At 41.3% G+C, this 17,309-nt stretch overlaps 2 protein-coding genes across 6 annotated transcripts in view; both read left to right on the top strand.

Moving 5' to 3' along the window:
• Positions 1-17,309, top strand: part of SASH1 (SAM and SH3 domain containing 1) — a 270,968-nt gene that overhangs the window by 81,357 nt on the left and 172,302 nt on the right. For 2 of the 5 annotated variants that reach the window (XM_039532952.1, XM_039532946.1), the window contains exon 1: positions 15,087-16,092. The exons of 2 other annotated variants lie outside the window; for them this stretch is intronic. In XM_039532952.1, the coding sequence (XP_039388886.1) occupies positions 15,997-16,092 (96 nt within the window). In that variant the 5' untranslated portion in view covers positions 15,087-15,996. Of the gene's footprint in view, positions 1-15,086; positions 16,093-17,309 lie in introns of those variants that run through there. One more of the 5 variants, XM_039532947.1, reaches the window with a different exon arrangement.
• Positions 1-17,309, top strand: part of SAMD5 (sterile alpha motif domain containing 5) — a 725,756-nt gene that overhangs the window by 677,741 nt on the left and 30,706 nt on the right. The gene's annotated exons all lie outside the window — the stretch shown is intronic.

Here is a 17,309-nt window from a genome sequence, read left to right as displayed (position 1 = left end):
ACACAGACAGGAGATATTTATACATACAGAGAACATGAAAAGGTGGAAGTATGCATATCAATAGGAAGAGTCTAATCATCATCTCAATTGATTAGACTCTAGATTTAATCCTGAGTGGAGTGCAGGATCTGGTCCAAGAGGTAACTATAGCAGGACTGCTTGGAAATAGTGACCATAATACAATAGTATTCAACATCCCTGTGGTGGGAAGAACATCTCAACTGCCCAACACTGTGACATTTAATTTCAAAAGGGGAACTATGCAAAAATGAGGGGGTTAGTTAAACAGAAGTTAAAAGGTACAGTGACTAAAGTGAAATCCCTGCAATCTGCATGGGCGCTTTTTAAAGACACCATAATAGAGACCCAACTTCAATGTATACCTCAAATTTAGAAACACAGTAAAAGAACTAAAAAAGAGCCACCGTGGCTTAACCATGTAAAAGAAGCAGTGAGAGATAAAAAGACTTCCTTTAAAAAGTGGAAGTCAAATCCTAGTGAGGCAAATAGAAAGGAGCACTAACACTGCCAACTTAAGTGCAAAAGTGTAATAAGAAAAGCCAAAGAGGAGTTTGGAGTTTTTGGCTAGCTGTTCTTCAAAGGTAATAACAAAATGTTTTTTAAGTACATCAGAAGCAGGAAGCCTGCTAAACAACCAGTGGGGCCCCTTGATGATCGAGATAGAAAAGGAGCGCTTAAAGATGATAAAGTCATTGCGGAGAAACTAAATGGATTCTTTGCTTCAGTCTTCACGGCTGAGGATGTTAGGGAGATTCCCAAACCTGAGCTGGCTTTTGTAGGTGACAAATCTGAGGAACTGTCACAGATTAAAGTGTCACTAGAGGAGGTTTTGGAATTAATTGATAAACAGTGAGGTGGTAAAGTTTGCAGATGATGCTAAACTGCTCAAGATAGTTAAGACCAAAGCAGACTCTGAAGAACTTCAAAAAGATCTCACAAAACTAAGTGATTGATTGGGCAACAAAATGGCAAATGAAATTTAATGTGGATAAATATAAAGTAATGCACATTGGAAAAAAATAACCCCAACTAAACATACAATATGATGGGGGCTAATTTAGCTACAACGAGTCAGGAAAAAGATCTTGGAGTCATCGTGGACAGTTCTCTGAAGATGTCCACGCACTGTGCAGAGGTGGTCAAAAAAGTAAACAGGATGTTAGGAATCATTAAAAAGGGGATAGAGAATAAGACTGAGAATATCTTATTGTCCTTATATAAATCCATGGTATGCCCATATCTCGAATACTGTGTACAGATGTGGTCTCCTCATCGCAAAAAAGATATACTGGCACTAGAAAAGGTTCAGAAAAGGGCAACTAAAATGATTAGGGGTTTGGAGAGGGTCCCATATGAGGAAAGATTAAAGAAGCTAGGACTCTTCAGCTTGGAAAAGATATGATAGAGATATATAAAATCATGAGTGATGTGGAGAAAGTGGATAAGGAAAAGTTATTTACTTATTCCCATAACACAAGAACTAGGGGTCACCAAATGAAATTAATAGGCAGCAGGTTTAAAACAAATACAAGGAAGTTCTTCTTCACGCAGCGCACAGTCAACTTGTGGAACTTCTTACCTGAGGAGGTTGTGAAGGCTAGGACTATAACAGTGTTTAAAAGAGAACTGGATAAATTCATGGTGGTTAGGTCCATAAATGGCTATTAGCCAGGATGGGTAAGGAATGGTGTCCCTGGCCTCTGTTTGTCAGAGGATGGCGATGGATGGCAAGAGAGAGATCACTTGATCGTTGCCTGTTAGGTTCACTCCCTCTGGGGCACCTGGCATAGGCCACTGTCGGTAGACAGATACTGGGCTAGATGGACCTTTGGTCTGACCTGATACGGCCGTTCTTATGTCCCAGGAAGTGGCCGCCAGCTCCCTGCAGCTCCTGGGCGGAGGCGTGGCCAGGCAGTTCTGCACGCTGCCCAGGCAGATCCCATTGGTCGCGGTTCCCGGACAATGGGAGCTGCAGAGCCAGCACTTGGGTGGGGGGAGTGCACGGAGCCTATGCACTAGGGGCTGCAGGGACCTGGCAGCTGCTTCTGGCAGCCGTGCGGAGCTAGGGCAGGCAGGGAGCCTGCCTTAGCCCCGGGCCCCTGCTGTGACGCTGACCAGACATTTAACGGCCCAGACGGCAGTGCTGACCAGAGTCGCCAGGGTCTCTTTTCGACTGGGCGTTCTGATTGAAAACTGGATACCTGGCAAACCCTAAATATGCCCTGTGTTCTATCCTGGTTCTGCCACTGGCTTATTTGCTCTATGGCTCTGCCACTGGCTCTATGGCTCAGCTTCCCTTCCCAGTTTTGTCTCTTGTCTGTTTAGAGTGATAGCTCTTACAATGTGTTTGTACAGTGCCTAGCAAAATGGGGCCCTGATCTCAAATGTGGCCTCTTGATGCTGCTGTGATACAAATAATACATAGTGTCAAAAAATGTTCAGAAGATGGAACACCATCCAAAACAAATATATTTGGGAAAACTTTTATCAAGAGAGATTTCAGCAAACTGCTTCATACTTTTCCTTGCATTTCCTTTCCCATCATTTCTAGATTTCCAAGAAAATTGTGAGTAAACAGAAATTCCCCTTTTCACTCAACATGTTGCTCTGAGTTGCATCGTTCACCGAAGTCACAATTCATTCAGTATTTGTGAAACCACCATTCAGTGTAACTGAAAGGATTAAAATGTCTTAAATATTGAATGATCATTGACATGACGGATAAGTCAGGCAGGAGGAGCAAATTGCACAGTAGGGGGAGAACTTCCATTTACTCATAATTGTACAGGAAGGGTAATTGTCAACAATGACAGGGTGGTGATTTTCTTTTTAAGACAAGTCAATTTTATGAAAAATTAAGATGGTCATTGTGTGGGATATGGGAAAACTAATTTTAATTTTTTTCCCCAAAAGCTGGGAGGATTGTTTTATATCCAGACCAACCATTATTTTCCATTTTGGTGCACATAAGACCAGTTAGATACACATTACATTTTAAACAAAATACCCTGTGAAGTTTTCTGAGAGTGGAATTGTCTCTTTAAAGTGAGCCCTATCTTTGTTAATGAGACAGGGAGACTCTGATTGATATATATTAGTTCTGTTGCTTCTACTGCTTCTGAAAGTCAGAAGTTAAACTTGGTCCCTTTCTAATACCGCTAGTGTTGATCTTTGAGCCTGATCCTTTTCCAGATTAAGTCAGTGGGAGATTTCCTATGGCAATTATTTTTGGAGCCAGGGCTGCCCAGAGAGGGGGGCAAGTGGGGCAATTTGCCCCGGGCCCCGCAAGCCCTGACCCGGCGGCGGTCTGGGTCTTCGGTGGCATTTCGGTGGCGGGGAGCCCTTCAGTGCTGCCGAAGACGTGGAGCGACTGAAGGGCCCCCCGCTGCCGAAATGCCGCCAAAGACCCAGACCGCCGCCGGGTAAGTACAAGCGCCGCAGCTCCCCCGCTTTGCCCCAGGCTCCCTGAATCCTCTGGGCTGCCCTATTTGGAGCTGTTTCAGCCCCAGAGGGCTAAGCAGTGAAGCAAGATACTTGAAGTTTGACTGGCCAATTTCAGTGCTCTTTACAGATCTGTATTTAACAGAAATTTCTATCTGTCACTGGGAAGTTTCTTATTTGGGGCCAGATCCAGCATTCTTGAAGTCAGTGGCAAAACTCACTGATATTTGGGGTGTAGACTCAGATCTTTAATATGGCAGCAGTCACTGGAGAGGATATTTAAAGTATTTTATTTTCTCCCTGACATAACACCATTTGTAGAAATATTCCAAAACTTTCCAAAGGGCTTCTGCTGTGGGAAGCACTGATACAAGTGATGCTTTGTTTTGTAGGACTGATCAAACCTGTGGCAAAACTCTTGCTCTTGTTTTCCCCCAACAGGTGCCACAGTCTCTTTGACATTTGCAGAGCAGATGGGATGTCATTTTAATGTTGCATCTAATTGACAAGGCCTTAACATAATGTTCTCCATGTATCCTGCGTAGGGAAAGAGTGGGCAAAGGAATCTTGGATCATTTGTGTTTCCTTTTCAGCAACATTTTTTTTAACTTGCTTACCGCTGCATTTAAAAACGAGTGATAACTTTTTAACTGGCTTGTGTGGACATAGTTGGCTACTTTTAAATTTTTTTTTACTTCTTGGCCATCTGTTGTAGGCTCCTCTTTCATGCATTAATTTATGTATGTGGGTTTCTTTATACATACATACATACATACATACATATGACTGTGGGTTTATTTATAGATATGACTCTATCTGTGTGTGCTACATAAACACAGACCAATAAGTTAATGCAGGGAATTTGCGTGTGTACGTCCAAAATAGTGATTTTGAGTGTCTCAAATTTTGGATTCCCAACTAGAAGCTTCTTGATGTCTGACTTCTCGGATATGTCTACACGGGGGCGGGGAGGGACAACAGAGAACCTACACACCATCCTGTGGCAGAGAGTTTCGGAGCCCAGATGAACTGACTTGGGCTCTTGGAGCTTTAAATGTAGATATTTGGGCTCATGCTGGAGTCTGGGTTCCAAGATCCACCCCCCGGGTGTGAGAGGCTGGGCTCCAACCCAAGTGTGAACATCTACACCAGGGGTAGGCAACCTATGGCACGGGTGCCGAAGGCGGCACGCGAGCTGATTTTCAGAGAGTGCCCGGGTCCTGCCCACCAGTCCGGGGGGCTCTGCATTTTAATTTAATTTTAAATGAAAATTCTTAAACATTTTAGAAACATTTACTTTACATAAAACAATAGTTTAGTTATATATTATAGACTTATGGAAAAAGACCTTCTAAAAATGTTAAAATCTATTACTGGCGCGCGAAACCTTAAACTAGAGTGAATAAATGAAGACTCGGCACAGCACTTCCGAAAGGTTGCCGACCCCTGATCTACACTGTTGTTTTTAGCCCCACAGCACAAGCCCTATAAGCCTGAGTCGGGTAACCTGGGCTCTGAGACTTGCTGACATGGCTTTTTTTTGTTTGTTTTTTTGCTGTGGAGACATACTGACAGAGAGCAGGTGCTCAGCACTTTTTAATAATCAGGCCCTCAAATTGAGCACTCAAACACTGATGCACCCGCCATGACTAATCATTTTTGCAAACCTTGGCATAGCTACATGCACACCCACTAACACGTGTAACTCAGGGAAAGAGTACGGAAAATTGGTTTTTTTTAATAGGTTTCAACATAGTATGTTGAACCCTTGTGAATTTCTCCTAAAGATTGTCTCCTGCTATGCAGCATGTACTGTGCGTGTTCTGGTTTGAATGATTTAAATGAGAAATGAAATGTGCTTCCAAGATTTAAATCATAATAAATTTCTGATTTATCAGGAGGTTTTTATGAGCAACCCATGCCAAGATATTTGTTGTAAGAGGAGAGGTTGTAATTCCCCCCAGATGGACTGGGGACCAAACTGAAAGGGGTGAGAGAGCCCCAAATAAATATTTAATATATTTTAATTGAGGTATAAGTGAACTAACAGCAAACCCTTTCCCCTTTGCAGCTGCATTTTCTGGGATCTTCCCCTTACGAAGGATATTGAATGAGAGATTCTTGGCTTCCTTGCGCATCAGGCTGCCCCTCAGGCAACCGTCATCCACAATCATATCGATTACACACTACCACAGGGGCTCAAACGTCTTGTCATTATAAAAACCAGACCTGATGCTGGCTTGTATCTAGCAGAATCACAGTATTAAAAAAGATCTGCATAAAATATTCTAATTCTGTAGATATTAATAATTCTTTGTGAGGCACAGGTATGTAATGCATTTAAGCTCCCTTGGATTCTTTACAACTCATTATATTCTGTACTTACAGACCGTGATCCTGCAAAGACTCAGGCATGTGTTTAACTTTATGCACTGTGAATGGTCCCATTGACACCAATGGACTACTGCTTGTGTGCATATCTATTCATCACTGTAAGTAAGAGGTTTGCAGTCTGTCTCTAACACATGACACAGAACAGTCAAACATGAAAATCCTATTTGGATTCTTTGTTCTAGCCCTCTCTCATGCATCCACTCAAAACAAATTAGCTCCAAGTTATTAAAATAATGCCCCCTTACAGCCCATTATAATTGTCTTTGGAAACAGACACTAAAATATTTTAAATATCATTTTTTCCAAACTGCCAGATACATTTGACATTATTAAATAGCAGTGTATGCAGCAGGGATTGCATTCCCTTCTAGTTACAGGCAAACATGAAGAAACAGCTGGGCAAGTACAGACAACTGAAAGTATCAGCTTAAATTACTTTTGATATATTGAAAGCTGTTTCAAGTAACTACCCAAGGAACCAGCAAAGGTAGTTTCCTAATAGAGGTGACCTGTATCTTTAAGTAAAATATTACCTAGGAAGTGTTATGGAACAAAATTTGGAGGGTGCTTTTAAGAGGTTAATTAAGGTAGGACATAGCCTAGTTGAGATATCTTAATGAAAGCTTCACTGTTCTTTGTATGCACAAACGTTACATATAAACATATAATACACAATGAAGATTTTATTTTCCATGAGTTTAGACTTGCTATGTAACAAATCCCAGCTTTGCCACTCATGAGTAATATAGGTCACCTAAATGAGAGCCAATAAAACATTTACAGAACATCACACCATCATGTGCCTTTATATGCCACCTTTGAACAGAGGCTATTCTAGATACTTTAAATACTGGTTTTTCTTCCTTCTCATAGCTTCAGGTGGAAATCTGGCTTGCAACCAGGATCCATGGTATGAACAGTCATTGGTACTGTTTTCTATATTCCTTTCCTGTGAAGACAGGTTCCTGAATTATCATTAGTCTAGCTGCACAGATCCTGGGTGAGGGACAGATTATAACAGATTTTTAAAACCATTAAAAATGGCCAAAAAAAGCTTTTGTATACACAATAATGCCCTAAATTCAATATCCAAAGCTTTGAGACCATATAGTTTATTGCTGTGTTCTGAGGTATTCCTTGTTATGAACTATCCTAAACAACTCTACTTTGTAGAGTGCTTTGAGATCTGCTGAAAAATGCTATATATGAGCAAAGTATTTATTATTATTGTGTTTTATTTCCCCCTTGGTGGTCATTTTACTGGTAGATGATTATTGTATCCTTTCCTTTTTTCATTTAGTCAAGCAATACTTACTTATTTCCTTTATTTCATCCTCATAAATCACTTCTCTCCACTTATGTCAGAATGTCACTAAACACTGTGTGTACTAATAACATTTAAAAATCACAGTATCAGATTACTTTTCAATAAGCATATGTTTGCTGCAGAACGCACAGACAACTATGCAGAAACCTGTATGACCATCTTCAAACTGACTTGCCTGATTATTGCAACTTTTGCATTGTTTTCTCAGGGGGAGACAGAGACAGCAGCACGATAGACCTAATGTTCAGGCACAATGATTTCCTTGCAAAACTTACGAGAATTGAGCCCAACATAGCTATCTCACTGCCCTCAAGGGTTGCTGTATCATCATGGATACAGTTGGTCAGGTTGTGTAGAATAAATCCCTCCCACGCACACCACTGATCACAATATCCTTCTGTTCACAGACTTCCCAAAATATGAATTGAGAGAATAGCTGGGAGACACATTCTGAGCGGTGCTTATGCCTGTCGTCACTTTGTCTGTCTGTTTCTTTCTCAGCTCTTGAAAGTGGATTGGCTGGTGTTTAAAAGCTGCAGTTTATGATAGAAGGCTTCTCGGCACTTTAATTACAGTTTGACAGGCACCTTTACCTTCCAGCTGAGTTGCCCTAACTCGAAGCAGCTGCTCTTCTAAATTACTCCCCCCTCCATTTCTCTACTTCAAATAGCTTACAGAAATGATACGTGTCTGCTACAGCCTCACTAGATTTTAGTTTAGCAAAATAGCCCTTTCTCCAGTGGTCCAGGTTTGAGTGTGGGGAGGGCAAGGATACATTTCTGGTAGCTTTTTGATGGTATAGTTAAAAATAAATGTTACATATTGGAGTTGGTTCTCCACTGCCTTTCACGTTGTGTTGCCAGAGAGTGTAAAGTGAGTTTTAAAGTGCTAATACTACCACCATTACGAGTGGAGGATTTGGATTTGGTAGCATTTTACACCAACTTATAACACCAGTGGAAATGACAACACAGGATCCAAGGCAATGGAGAGTCAGGCCCAATATTTTTATTATAGCCACAGATGGATCTTCATGATATTTGTCAGTGTGTTGCAAATGCTCATGATATTATCACAAGTGTTGATGTTTTACTTAAAGCCAGAACTCCTGGAGGCAAGTGGTGATGTGAGAATCGTCTCTTTCATTTTAAAAAAAAATTGTTCCAAAGAAAAGCTTGAAAATGTGACCCAAATGCATCCTAAAGGCTCAGAAACCAGAAGCCAAAGAGAGAGAATCCAACACACATTTTAAAAATCTCATAGTTAAACCAATTCCATGATTTTTTGGTGCCTGACTGATTTTTGAATGCTTGGGGTTGGGAATGCAGTTACAGTACACTCTGGTCTCCTGTGGCATAGCTGCTGCTATCCTCCATAAATTCCAGCTTAATTTACTTGTCCAAGCCTGCCTGGTGGTGCTGGGGTCAGCTGGCCAGGGGCATATTCTGAAACAGCTGAAGATGCCCCTGGTTTGGTCTGACTGGGCAGCCAGAAAGCTATTAAAGGCGTAGTTGGCCTAGGACCGTATACAGCCTTTTCTTAAAGGTGAGAGGGGGCGGAATGGGGTTCTGCCCTCTGAGGGACTGGTAGCCTGGGTGTTTGGGACTCTTTCCATGCCTCTTCAACTTATCCAGTTGGCAAAGCAATTGGCAGAGAATTACCCTAGCAGGAAGTGACCGTGGGGAAAAAAGGTCCCATTGGTGGAGAAAGTTACTGTAGGCAAATGTCTGGTCTGCAGCTAGACACTGAGCTATCAGTTTGTTTTGTACTGGAAAGGTTACTGGTTTGCGTACACTGAATTATAATTTGTTCCCTTAATTCTGACACTAGACATCTGTTTTTGCACCATACTATGTCTGGATTCACTTTCTGTGGATTCCCCTGATCCCACTGGTGCTGCCGCTGCAGCATTCCCCACATCCCTTGTGGAGCACAGGGTCTGGAGGTGCAGGTCTATGAATCTTCCCTGAATCCATTTTTGACCAAAAGTCAAGTTCTCAGCACTGTCTATCCCTGTATCTTTAGAATGATAACGTATTCATTGTTTCGACAGACAACTGAAGATCATTCATTGCATTTTATCTTGTCAGGCTCTGAGCTGTACTGTATTGCTTTGTATGTTCAGGAGAGGATTATGTATTCCTTAAGGACACAGGAAGTGCTCTCTTTATTTAAGAGAAATTGTTCAAACCCCCCCCCCATCCATTTAAAATAAGTTGACATTACTTACAAGTTCACCCATTAGAAGAGCAGAGTGACACTTTTACCAGCGGACTTTATCCAGCTATTTTGTCACAGGCAGCTCAGAGATATTTCTCTTGTAATGGGTGGGAATTAGATAATTTTTGGTGTAATACGTGTCTGATTTTCAATGACACTTGTGCAAAGATTTATTTAATACAAATTTTAATCCTGAGAAGAGCCTAGAATTTTTAGGAAGAAGCAGTTTTTTATTCTCTAAAGGGAGGTGCAATAAACATCTTTTAGAGGAGTGGTGATGTTTGTTTAAAAATGTGTGACTCGGTCATGCAAAAGAAGGGTGTGTACCATAGGCTTGTTCCAGGCATAGTGTAGGCAATCATTGTGCAAACTTGCCTCAAGCATCTCCTCCTACATTCCCCTCACCTGCTATTGCAGTCCTCAGCATCATTTGCTCCAGCGCTGGGCCTCTGAAAGGATTGCCAGTTGTGCTGAATTGTCCCAAACCATTGGGTGGTTTTATGATCAGAATTGGAATGAGATCATCAAAGCTCATTTTTACTTGTGATCTACTCAAAAGTTGAACAGAGGAATTAGAATGTGAAAGGCTTCTGCAGTAACCCAAGCCACCACCTAGCAACCATAATAATAAGGGAGGGAGTGTACCTTACTCCTTGGGACACAGGATTGGGAAGTGAGAGACCTGAGTGCTATTCACAGCTCTACCACTTGCTGAGTAACGTTGGGCAACTCACTCTTCCTTAGTTACCCATCTGTAAAGTTAATTGGGATTCTTAGCTAACCCACAGAGAGCTGTGCTCTGAGAGTTAGTTACTGTTTTGAAAAAGGAGCGATAGAAGAGCAAAATATTATTTGTTTTTTATTTAATTTAATTGTTGAATGCTGTGTAATGGAAGTTCAGACAAACTTAAATATCCAGGTGCCGTGTGTGAGAGGAAATAAACACGAACAAGGTTAGTTGTCCCATAAGAGTAGAGAAGTGTGGTGCTGGACAAGAAATTCAATGATATGAGGAAACAAAAGTATGATTATAAGACTGACTTGTGCCTCTCATGCTGGAGATCACCAAGTCAGTATCTGCACTGAAAGAGACTTTACAGTAGAGCTCAAGTGCTTAGGAAGTGTCATGTCAGCCCTAATTGTGGGGTGGAGTGGGGGGACTGGACAGGACATGAGACAATTTCTGAATATATCTGCATGCAGGAAAAGAGGATATGATCCTTTCCTTTCTCCTTATGACTCAACAAGTATCTTTCCAGAAAAGCCCACAGTGAATATTACAGCCACGTTTAGATTTCTTTGACTTCTACGATGAGTCATACAAAGTGAGGGTCACTGTATTTTGCCTCTCCTAACCAAAGCCTTAGACCCCCCCCCCTCCACCAGCCTTGGCAGTGTTTTAAATTGGTAGTTGTTATATAGCACTAATCCTAACTGTTGAAAGATTACTAGAGTAATTTTCAGGGGCATTTCTCTCTCTTGTTTTTATTCTTTAGTCTGGGGGGATTCAGATAACTGAGAAAATAATTGATATTGTCTAATGTGAAGCTTTCAGACTTTGTTTTATTTTATTAATCTCCATAACTGCTTTCCACTAATTGAATTATACAGCTCAGACCCCCTTTTGGTTTGTGTTGAGGGCATTAGTCTGCTGCTCTAGTGATGATCATAAAATTAGCAATAATAGTTGACGCTGACAGCTAAACCTCTGAAACAGTTAGTGATTTCTGATCTGTACAGCAGTGCATAAGTTTAGCAGAGTATGTGGCCTGAATTATAAACATATTTTGAAAGAAAACCAGGTCAGTATTGTTGGATGGCCTGATTTACAAAATGGGCAAGACCTGATGGAATCATCTAATTGGTGAATGGTGCTTTTGAATCATATGCTTTTAAAAGCATATATAATTGTGTGATGTGAAAATAGCTTATCATAATGGGCCTGACTCTCTCTCCTGCCACTTTTATCTGCATAAATCTGGAGTTACTCCTTTGAAATCAATGGAGTTGTGCCTGTGGAAAATTAGTGAAACACAAATTGGTCCCAATATACTGCCTTGCATTAATTTACACCATCCACTCTGTGCATCTAGGATTCAATCCTGCCTTCAGATATAAGCCTCTTAGGATGCTCAGCAGAGTATACTTTGCACTGGCGGGTAGTATCCGGATCCTGTAACTGAAGCAGTTAATATGGAGAAACTGGTAAAGGATCCTGAAGCCAAGAGTAAACTCAATATTGTTTAAATTAAAATTTTAAAAAATTAAGGGAAAATAAAGAAATTGTTTTGAAATATTTTTGCATATAATTAAACTTTGAATGTTTAATTTTGTACCTGTTACTACGATGTGAGACCACAGAGAGATGAGATACTTCTTTGTTGCAAAAGGAATTTGACCCTTAGCCTCATGACTGAAGGGTTTGTGCATATGCTGTTGCTGAGCACCCAGGTGTGTGTATATGTATATGTGTGTTTATGAGCATACATGTGATTTTTTCCCTGACAATAGAGTACAACACCTAGCATGTTTTCAAGGCTGACTTCTAGTCAGGTCTGCATTGGGAGTGGTGGGGGATGCTTGTTGATTTGTGAAAAGTCAGTGCTCCTGAAGTTGAACAGTCCTGTCAGTTGTGTTTGCGCAACTCCTACTGACATCAGTAGGCGTTGCAGGCACACAGGAAGCTGATGAGATAATTGAGTTATGGGATCTTGCAGCTATTGGTTGATTATGCAGATGATGGGGGGGGGGGGTCTAGACTACATGTTAGATAACTGGAAATCAATTACCCCAAGATACAACATGACAGAAAAACTGTAATCAAGAACCCAAATTGTAGGCAGCTAGACTCGCTGCTGTAGATCTGTGCTTCAGCTTGCCCTAGAACTCCCATACTCTTGATATAACTGGTCCCCGTAAAGTGCTGCAAAATTCCACTGGGTCTCACTGCTCAAGGACAATGAGGAGAATTACCACTGGGATGACTCTGAGTGTGGGGGAAAGATGCTCTCTGAGAGTGGGGAGTGACAGTTTGTCATGCCTTTGTCACTGCAGCTCTTGGAACATGGCATCTTTTAGGAAGAATGTCTTGAGATGAAACCATAAATTAATGAGGCTTATACCGGATGGTGTTGCCAACTCTCACAATATTTGGTATGTTCCTAAAGCTCCAGCTCCTGGAGTCAAGTGATGAATTGAGCCGCTCAGTCTTGTTTTAAAAAAGAATGTCTAGACCTCTTGGTAATGACAAAATGAGTGTACCCTAAACATTACAAAAAAAAATTATAAAGAGATTCCAAATGCATTATATTTTTACATGAAATGATGTTTGGGTGCCTGACTACATGATTTTTGGATGCTTGAAGTTGCATGACTGTGGTATGAAGGTTTAACATACACGCATTTTGGATCCCCCATTGGCCTTATTACTCCTGACTAATGGAACTACTTGTGAGCTATGCAAGTCCTCTCAGACGAGTGCCAATAAAACCTTTCAGTACTTCACATACATATTTAGGTGTGCGTGTGGGCGGGTATGTAGGGTCCATATTTACATATAATTTAAAATATCAAATGTAAAGATTTTTATCTTCAAGGGCCAGACTATGAAATATCTTTAGGTGCCTAAACACACAGATGGACATCTAGTGGGATTTACAAAAGGGCCTATGCACCTAGCTCCCGTTGAAATCCCCGCTTGTCTGCATCTTTAGGTTCCTCACTACTTTTCAAAATCTGTCCCCGTGTGTGTTGGCCTTGCTGTATTGCTCATGAGTAGGGAAAAGTCATGTATGAAATGTAGGACATCCTAAATGTGTGCCAGTAAAAACTTCACCTCATCATCAATATTGTCTCTCTATTTTAGTAGCTTGCTTCTTTTGTTACTTGTTACTTGGACTAGATGACCTCCTGAGGTCCCTTCCAACCCTGAGATTCTATACTTTTCTGTGAATCTCTCTCTCCTTTTTTCTGTCCTGCTCAGCTGTACACTCACTCATTTACCACCCTGGGTCTTGGGATTTTTTTCAGGCATTTAATAGCTTGAGGACTAACTAGTTAAAAGACCAATATTGTCAAAAGACAGTGGCCAAAGAAGCCAATATCTTCTTCCCTCACATCCGGGAAAAGGGGAGAGTTGTGGGATTTCTACCAGGGATCTGTTCCTGAAACCAGGCTGTGCTTAGTAGATTTGAAGTCCCTGCCCCTCAGAAACTTTATAAATTGAATCCAGTGGCTGTGTGGCAGGGAGAAGGAGCATTCTCTGCTTGTGTGCATGGGTGTGTCATGCCTCTGCTACTTTATCCCTCTCCCAGTGTCAGTTTGAGTCCTGCTCTCCCCTGAATTATTCCAGGGTCAATCTTTGCTGCTAGCTTTCCCAAGCAGCAGCAGCATGAAATTGACCTCATTCTTGTCAGTTTCATGGCTGCCCAAAGGGTTCCATCTAACTACTGTGAAAACTGACAAGACTGGTAAATTTTCGTGGTGGTAGGTAGGGGGAAAAAAAGCATAAGCAGCAGCCAAGCTCTGGTGCTGTCTCTGAGCCATTGGGAGGCCAACATTCTACTTGGGAACCAGGCTGACATAGTACTGAAGATGCTTGTGCCCCATCTATACTACAGCTTAAAATGCTGAAAATACCATTACAGCTACTAAATACGATGACAGTTTCACCCCCTGCACACAGGGCTTCAGATGAATGGCAGCTTGAAACAATAGCTTTTTGAGGTGGTGGTTATTAATTTTAAAGCCTAACAAATCATATTACATTTAAACTATATACTGCTGATCATTTTAGCAGAAATATCCAGCTCTTCTAAATTTGTGGGTGGGCTTTGGAATTGTAGGGTTGTGATTTGCTCTGCCCTGAGCAAAATACTATACATAGGTTATGTGGGGGGAGAATTTAAGAGTCTTCCATCACTCTTCTATTTCTCTAGAAGTACACCTCTGCCCCAATACAGCGCTGTCCTCCAGGGCCAAGAAATCTTACCAAGTTATAGATGAAACCACGTTATATCAAACTTGCTTTGATCCGCCCAAGTGGGCAGCAGCACACACACACCCAGCGCTGCCTTAGCAAATTATATCCGAATTCATGTTATATCAGTTTGCGTTATATCCTAAAGTCCTATTAATTTGTCATGATTTTATTGACTACACCTTCACAAATAAATGTGTTTAAATGCATGTACAATCAACCACTTCCCCAAAAGAGGGAGCGCCATATGTAATTGTTGGTTATTGCAGTTCATCATCCTATGGGGAAAAAAACAAAACTAAATAAGAAACACAAGGCAAGGAAATATTTCCATAACCTTGCCCTCAGGGAAGCTCGCCTTATAAAACCTAATCAATGACAGATTGCCCCTTTTGAAAAAGAAAAATAGTGGGGGTCTAATAGTCAACTAAAAATATCTGTTGCTGGAAATGTTTAGCAATAACATAATCCACATGGTAGCGTCCCTATGGCAGCTAAAGGTTGCAATTTTTACAAAAGTTTTTTACACTTTAAAATAAAAATCACTGTTCCTCTCAGTTCATCATTTTGCCTTGTCAGATGCCGAATGGTTCCCAAGCTGTGTATGTGTCTGCGTGAGAGAAGAGCGCAATAGCAAACCACACACACACACACCCCCAACCGAATAAAACAACCCTCGCGCCCAGCCTCGGGGCGGACCAAGTTTCCAGCGCTTGTTTTTCTGAAACAAGAAAGGCGGAGTCAGGCTGGCGTCCCTGGAAAAGGTGGGGATCCCTGGGACGCGGAGTCCTGGGGAGGCTGGGCTAGTGTGAAGGCTGCTTTAGGTTCCTTCCTGTATGTGACGGAGAATTTTTTAAGTGACTTGCTTTGGTGACTCCAAACTTGTGCACGCCAGAGGCTGCTCTTTCAACAGGCGATTTGTTCTCCTGCCTGTGGCTCATTTCCATGCAAAGAGCCTGACATCAGAGTACCTTTTGTTGCTAAAAGCTTTCTTTAGCTGGGGGAGTGAGCAGTCATGTGAAACTGGGAGAGCTCATTTGGAAGAAAGGGGTACTAGAAAGTTATCTACGCGCTGAAAAGAAACCATAGGCACCTATTCTGCTAGCAGTGCCTTACAAGCTGACTCTCTAAGGGACTCGCTTTTAGATGGATGTTTGTCTGTTTGTGGGAAGGACGATTTTACAATGAATCCTTTGCTTTTAAGCTTACGAGAACCCCCGCGGTGAAACTGTGGCGCAGACTTACCTTCTGCTACCCTGTTGCTGCAGCTCTACCAGAAAAGTTTTGGAAGGAATGTCAGCTGTGTACAGCTCCTGGCTCCATCAGCTAAGAGAGGACAGACCCTAGGGGAAAGCTCTAATGACCGAGCAGGATCTGGCATCTGACCTGGAGGAGATTTCCACCCCCCTTCCCCCCTGTCCTTGAAGATTTCTTTTGGGAAGCAGTGATTTGGCTGGTAGCAGAGATCAGATGAGAAGGCATCGTGAAGCTGTTCAGAAGGACTGGGGAAGTGTTTGTTGTCGGTGTGTGGTGTGTTGAAGAGTCATCCCTTTGACAGAAAGTTGTTGTTGGGAACCAGTATTAAGCTCTACTGAGACAGGGAATCCATCTAGTCATGGAGGAGGAACAAGCAGCCTGCCCCGAACCCCAGCCAGACAGCATGATGTCTGATGCGTTCTCCAAGCTGTGGACGGATGTAATGGGAATACTGGTGAGTTGCTGGGGGCTACTAGGCGAAGGGAAGGAAAGAGAAATAAGTAAGAAGATGGGAGATCTGAATCACTGTGTATTGTACTCAAAGCAGCTGTTCTGTTGCGCTGTTTGTTTAAAAAAGTGTGTGCTGCAAAACTAAGAAGGGAAATTTGTGGAATTGCTTGAAAAAATGTGGAATAAAAATTTAGCTGGATTTTCTTGTAAAGTAACCATTTTTCTTGTTGAATCATCAGAGATGAGTGAGATTTTTTTCAGGGTTGTGCACATGTGGTAAACCCTTACAGATACATTGCACTTTGTACAGTACCTGCTGCAAATTTTATCTGGTAAGTTTAACACTGTTATCAGTTGTTGTTATGATATCCGGCTTCACCATCCTGTTTGTTTTTTGCCTTTAGAAATTTTGTGGATTAGCTTTTCTTTTTTCTATCCCTGGAAAATTTTCATGCTGAGAGAAACTGTTTCTTGGATGATCATTATCACAAGTTTGGAATATAGTTAGCAATAATGTCTCTTTTCATCTTTAGCAGTTGGCATTTTGTGAATATATTATCTCCAAGAACATAATACTGAGCACCATTTTAAGAGTTGCTTTGCAATTCACAACTATTTAACACAGATTTTAAGTGTTCCATGTCTAGCAAAATGCCTTTTCAGTTTGGTTGAAGAACTTACTGTTTTATATTGGTCTGTATCATATTTGACAATATAAGTAACTGGGACTAGGTTCAACTATTGAAACTTCTAAAAACTCTGTGCATGAGTTTCACTTCTCACCATGTCAAACTTGGTTTAAATCTGGGGAGCTAGATTTTTTTTTAATAGATAGAAATTTGCAGTGTGTGGTATTCAGTGAATAAGTAACACAGCACACTCTGTTAACTGCTATAGGGTTGGAACAAAGTTGTGCTTTAGAAATTGCTGCTTAGATTGTGCCAAGGAGTAATCCTGGATGCCATGTTTTGATTCTTGAAATGTTCATTTTTAATTATTAAAATAAGACAGTTGTTTATGAAGTATGCAGTGAGTTAAATATTTCTTTCTACCATTCTTCTTACATTGGTGTCCTCTCCTCCCTCCCCGAGGTTAAATTATTCAACAGCTACAGTAGATCAAAATTCTACAGCTACACTGTACATGCTCTGAATTTAATTACTTTAACCACTATTTCTGGACTACTTCTAGAGAGAGGTGGGCTAACAGAGTATGTCATTT

The sequence above is a fragment of the Mauremys reevesii genome, linkage group 3 (assembly GCF_016161935.1).
Source record: "Mauremys reevesii isolate NIE-2019 linkage group 3, ASM1616193v1, whole genome shotgun sequence".
Classification (NCBI taxonomy): domain Eukaryota; kingdom Metazoa; phylum Chordata; order Testudines; family Geoemydidae; genus Mauremys; species Mauremys reevesii.
This window is presented reverse-complemented; position numbering and strand designations above follow the sequence as displayed.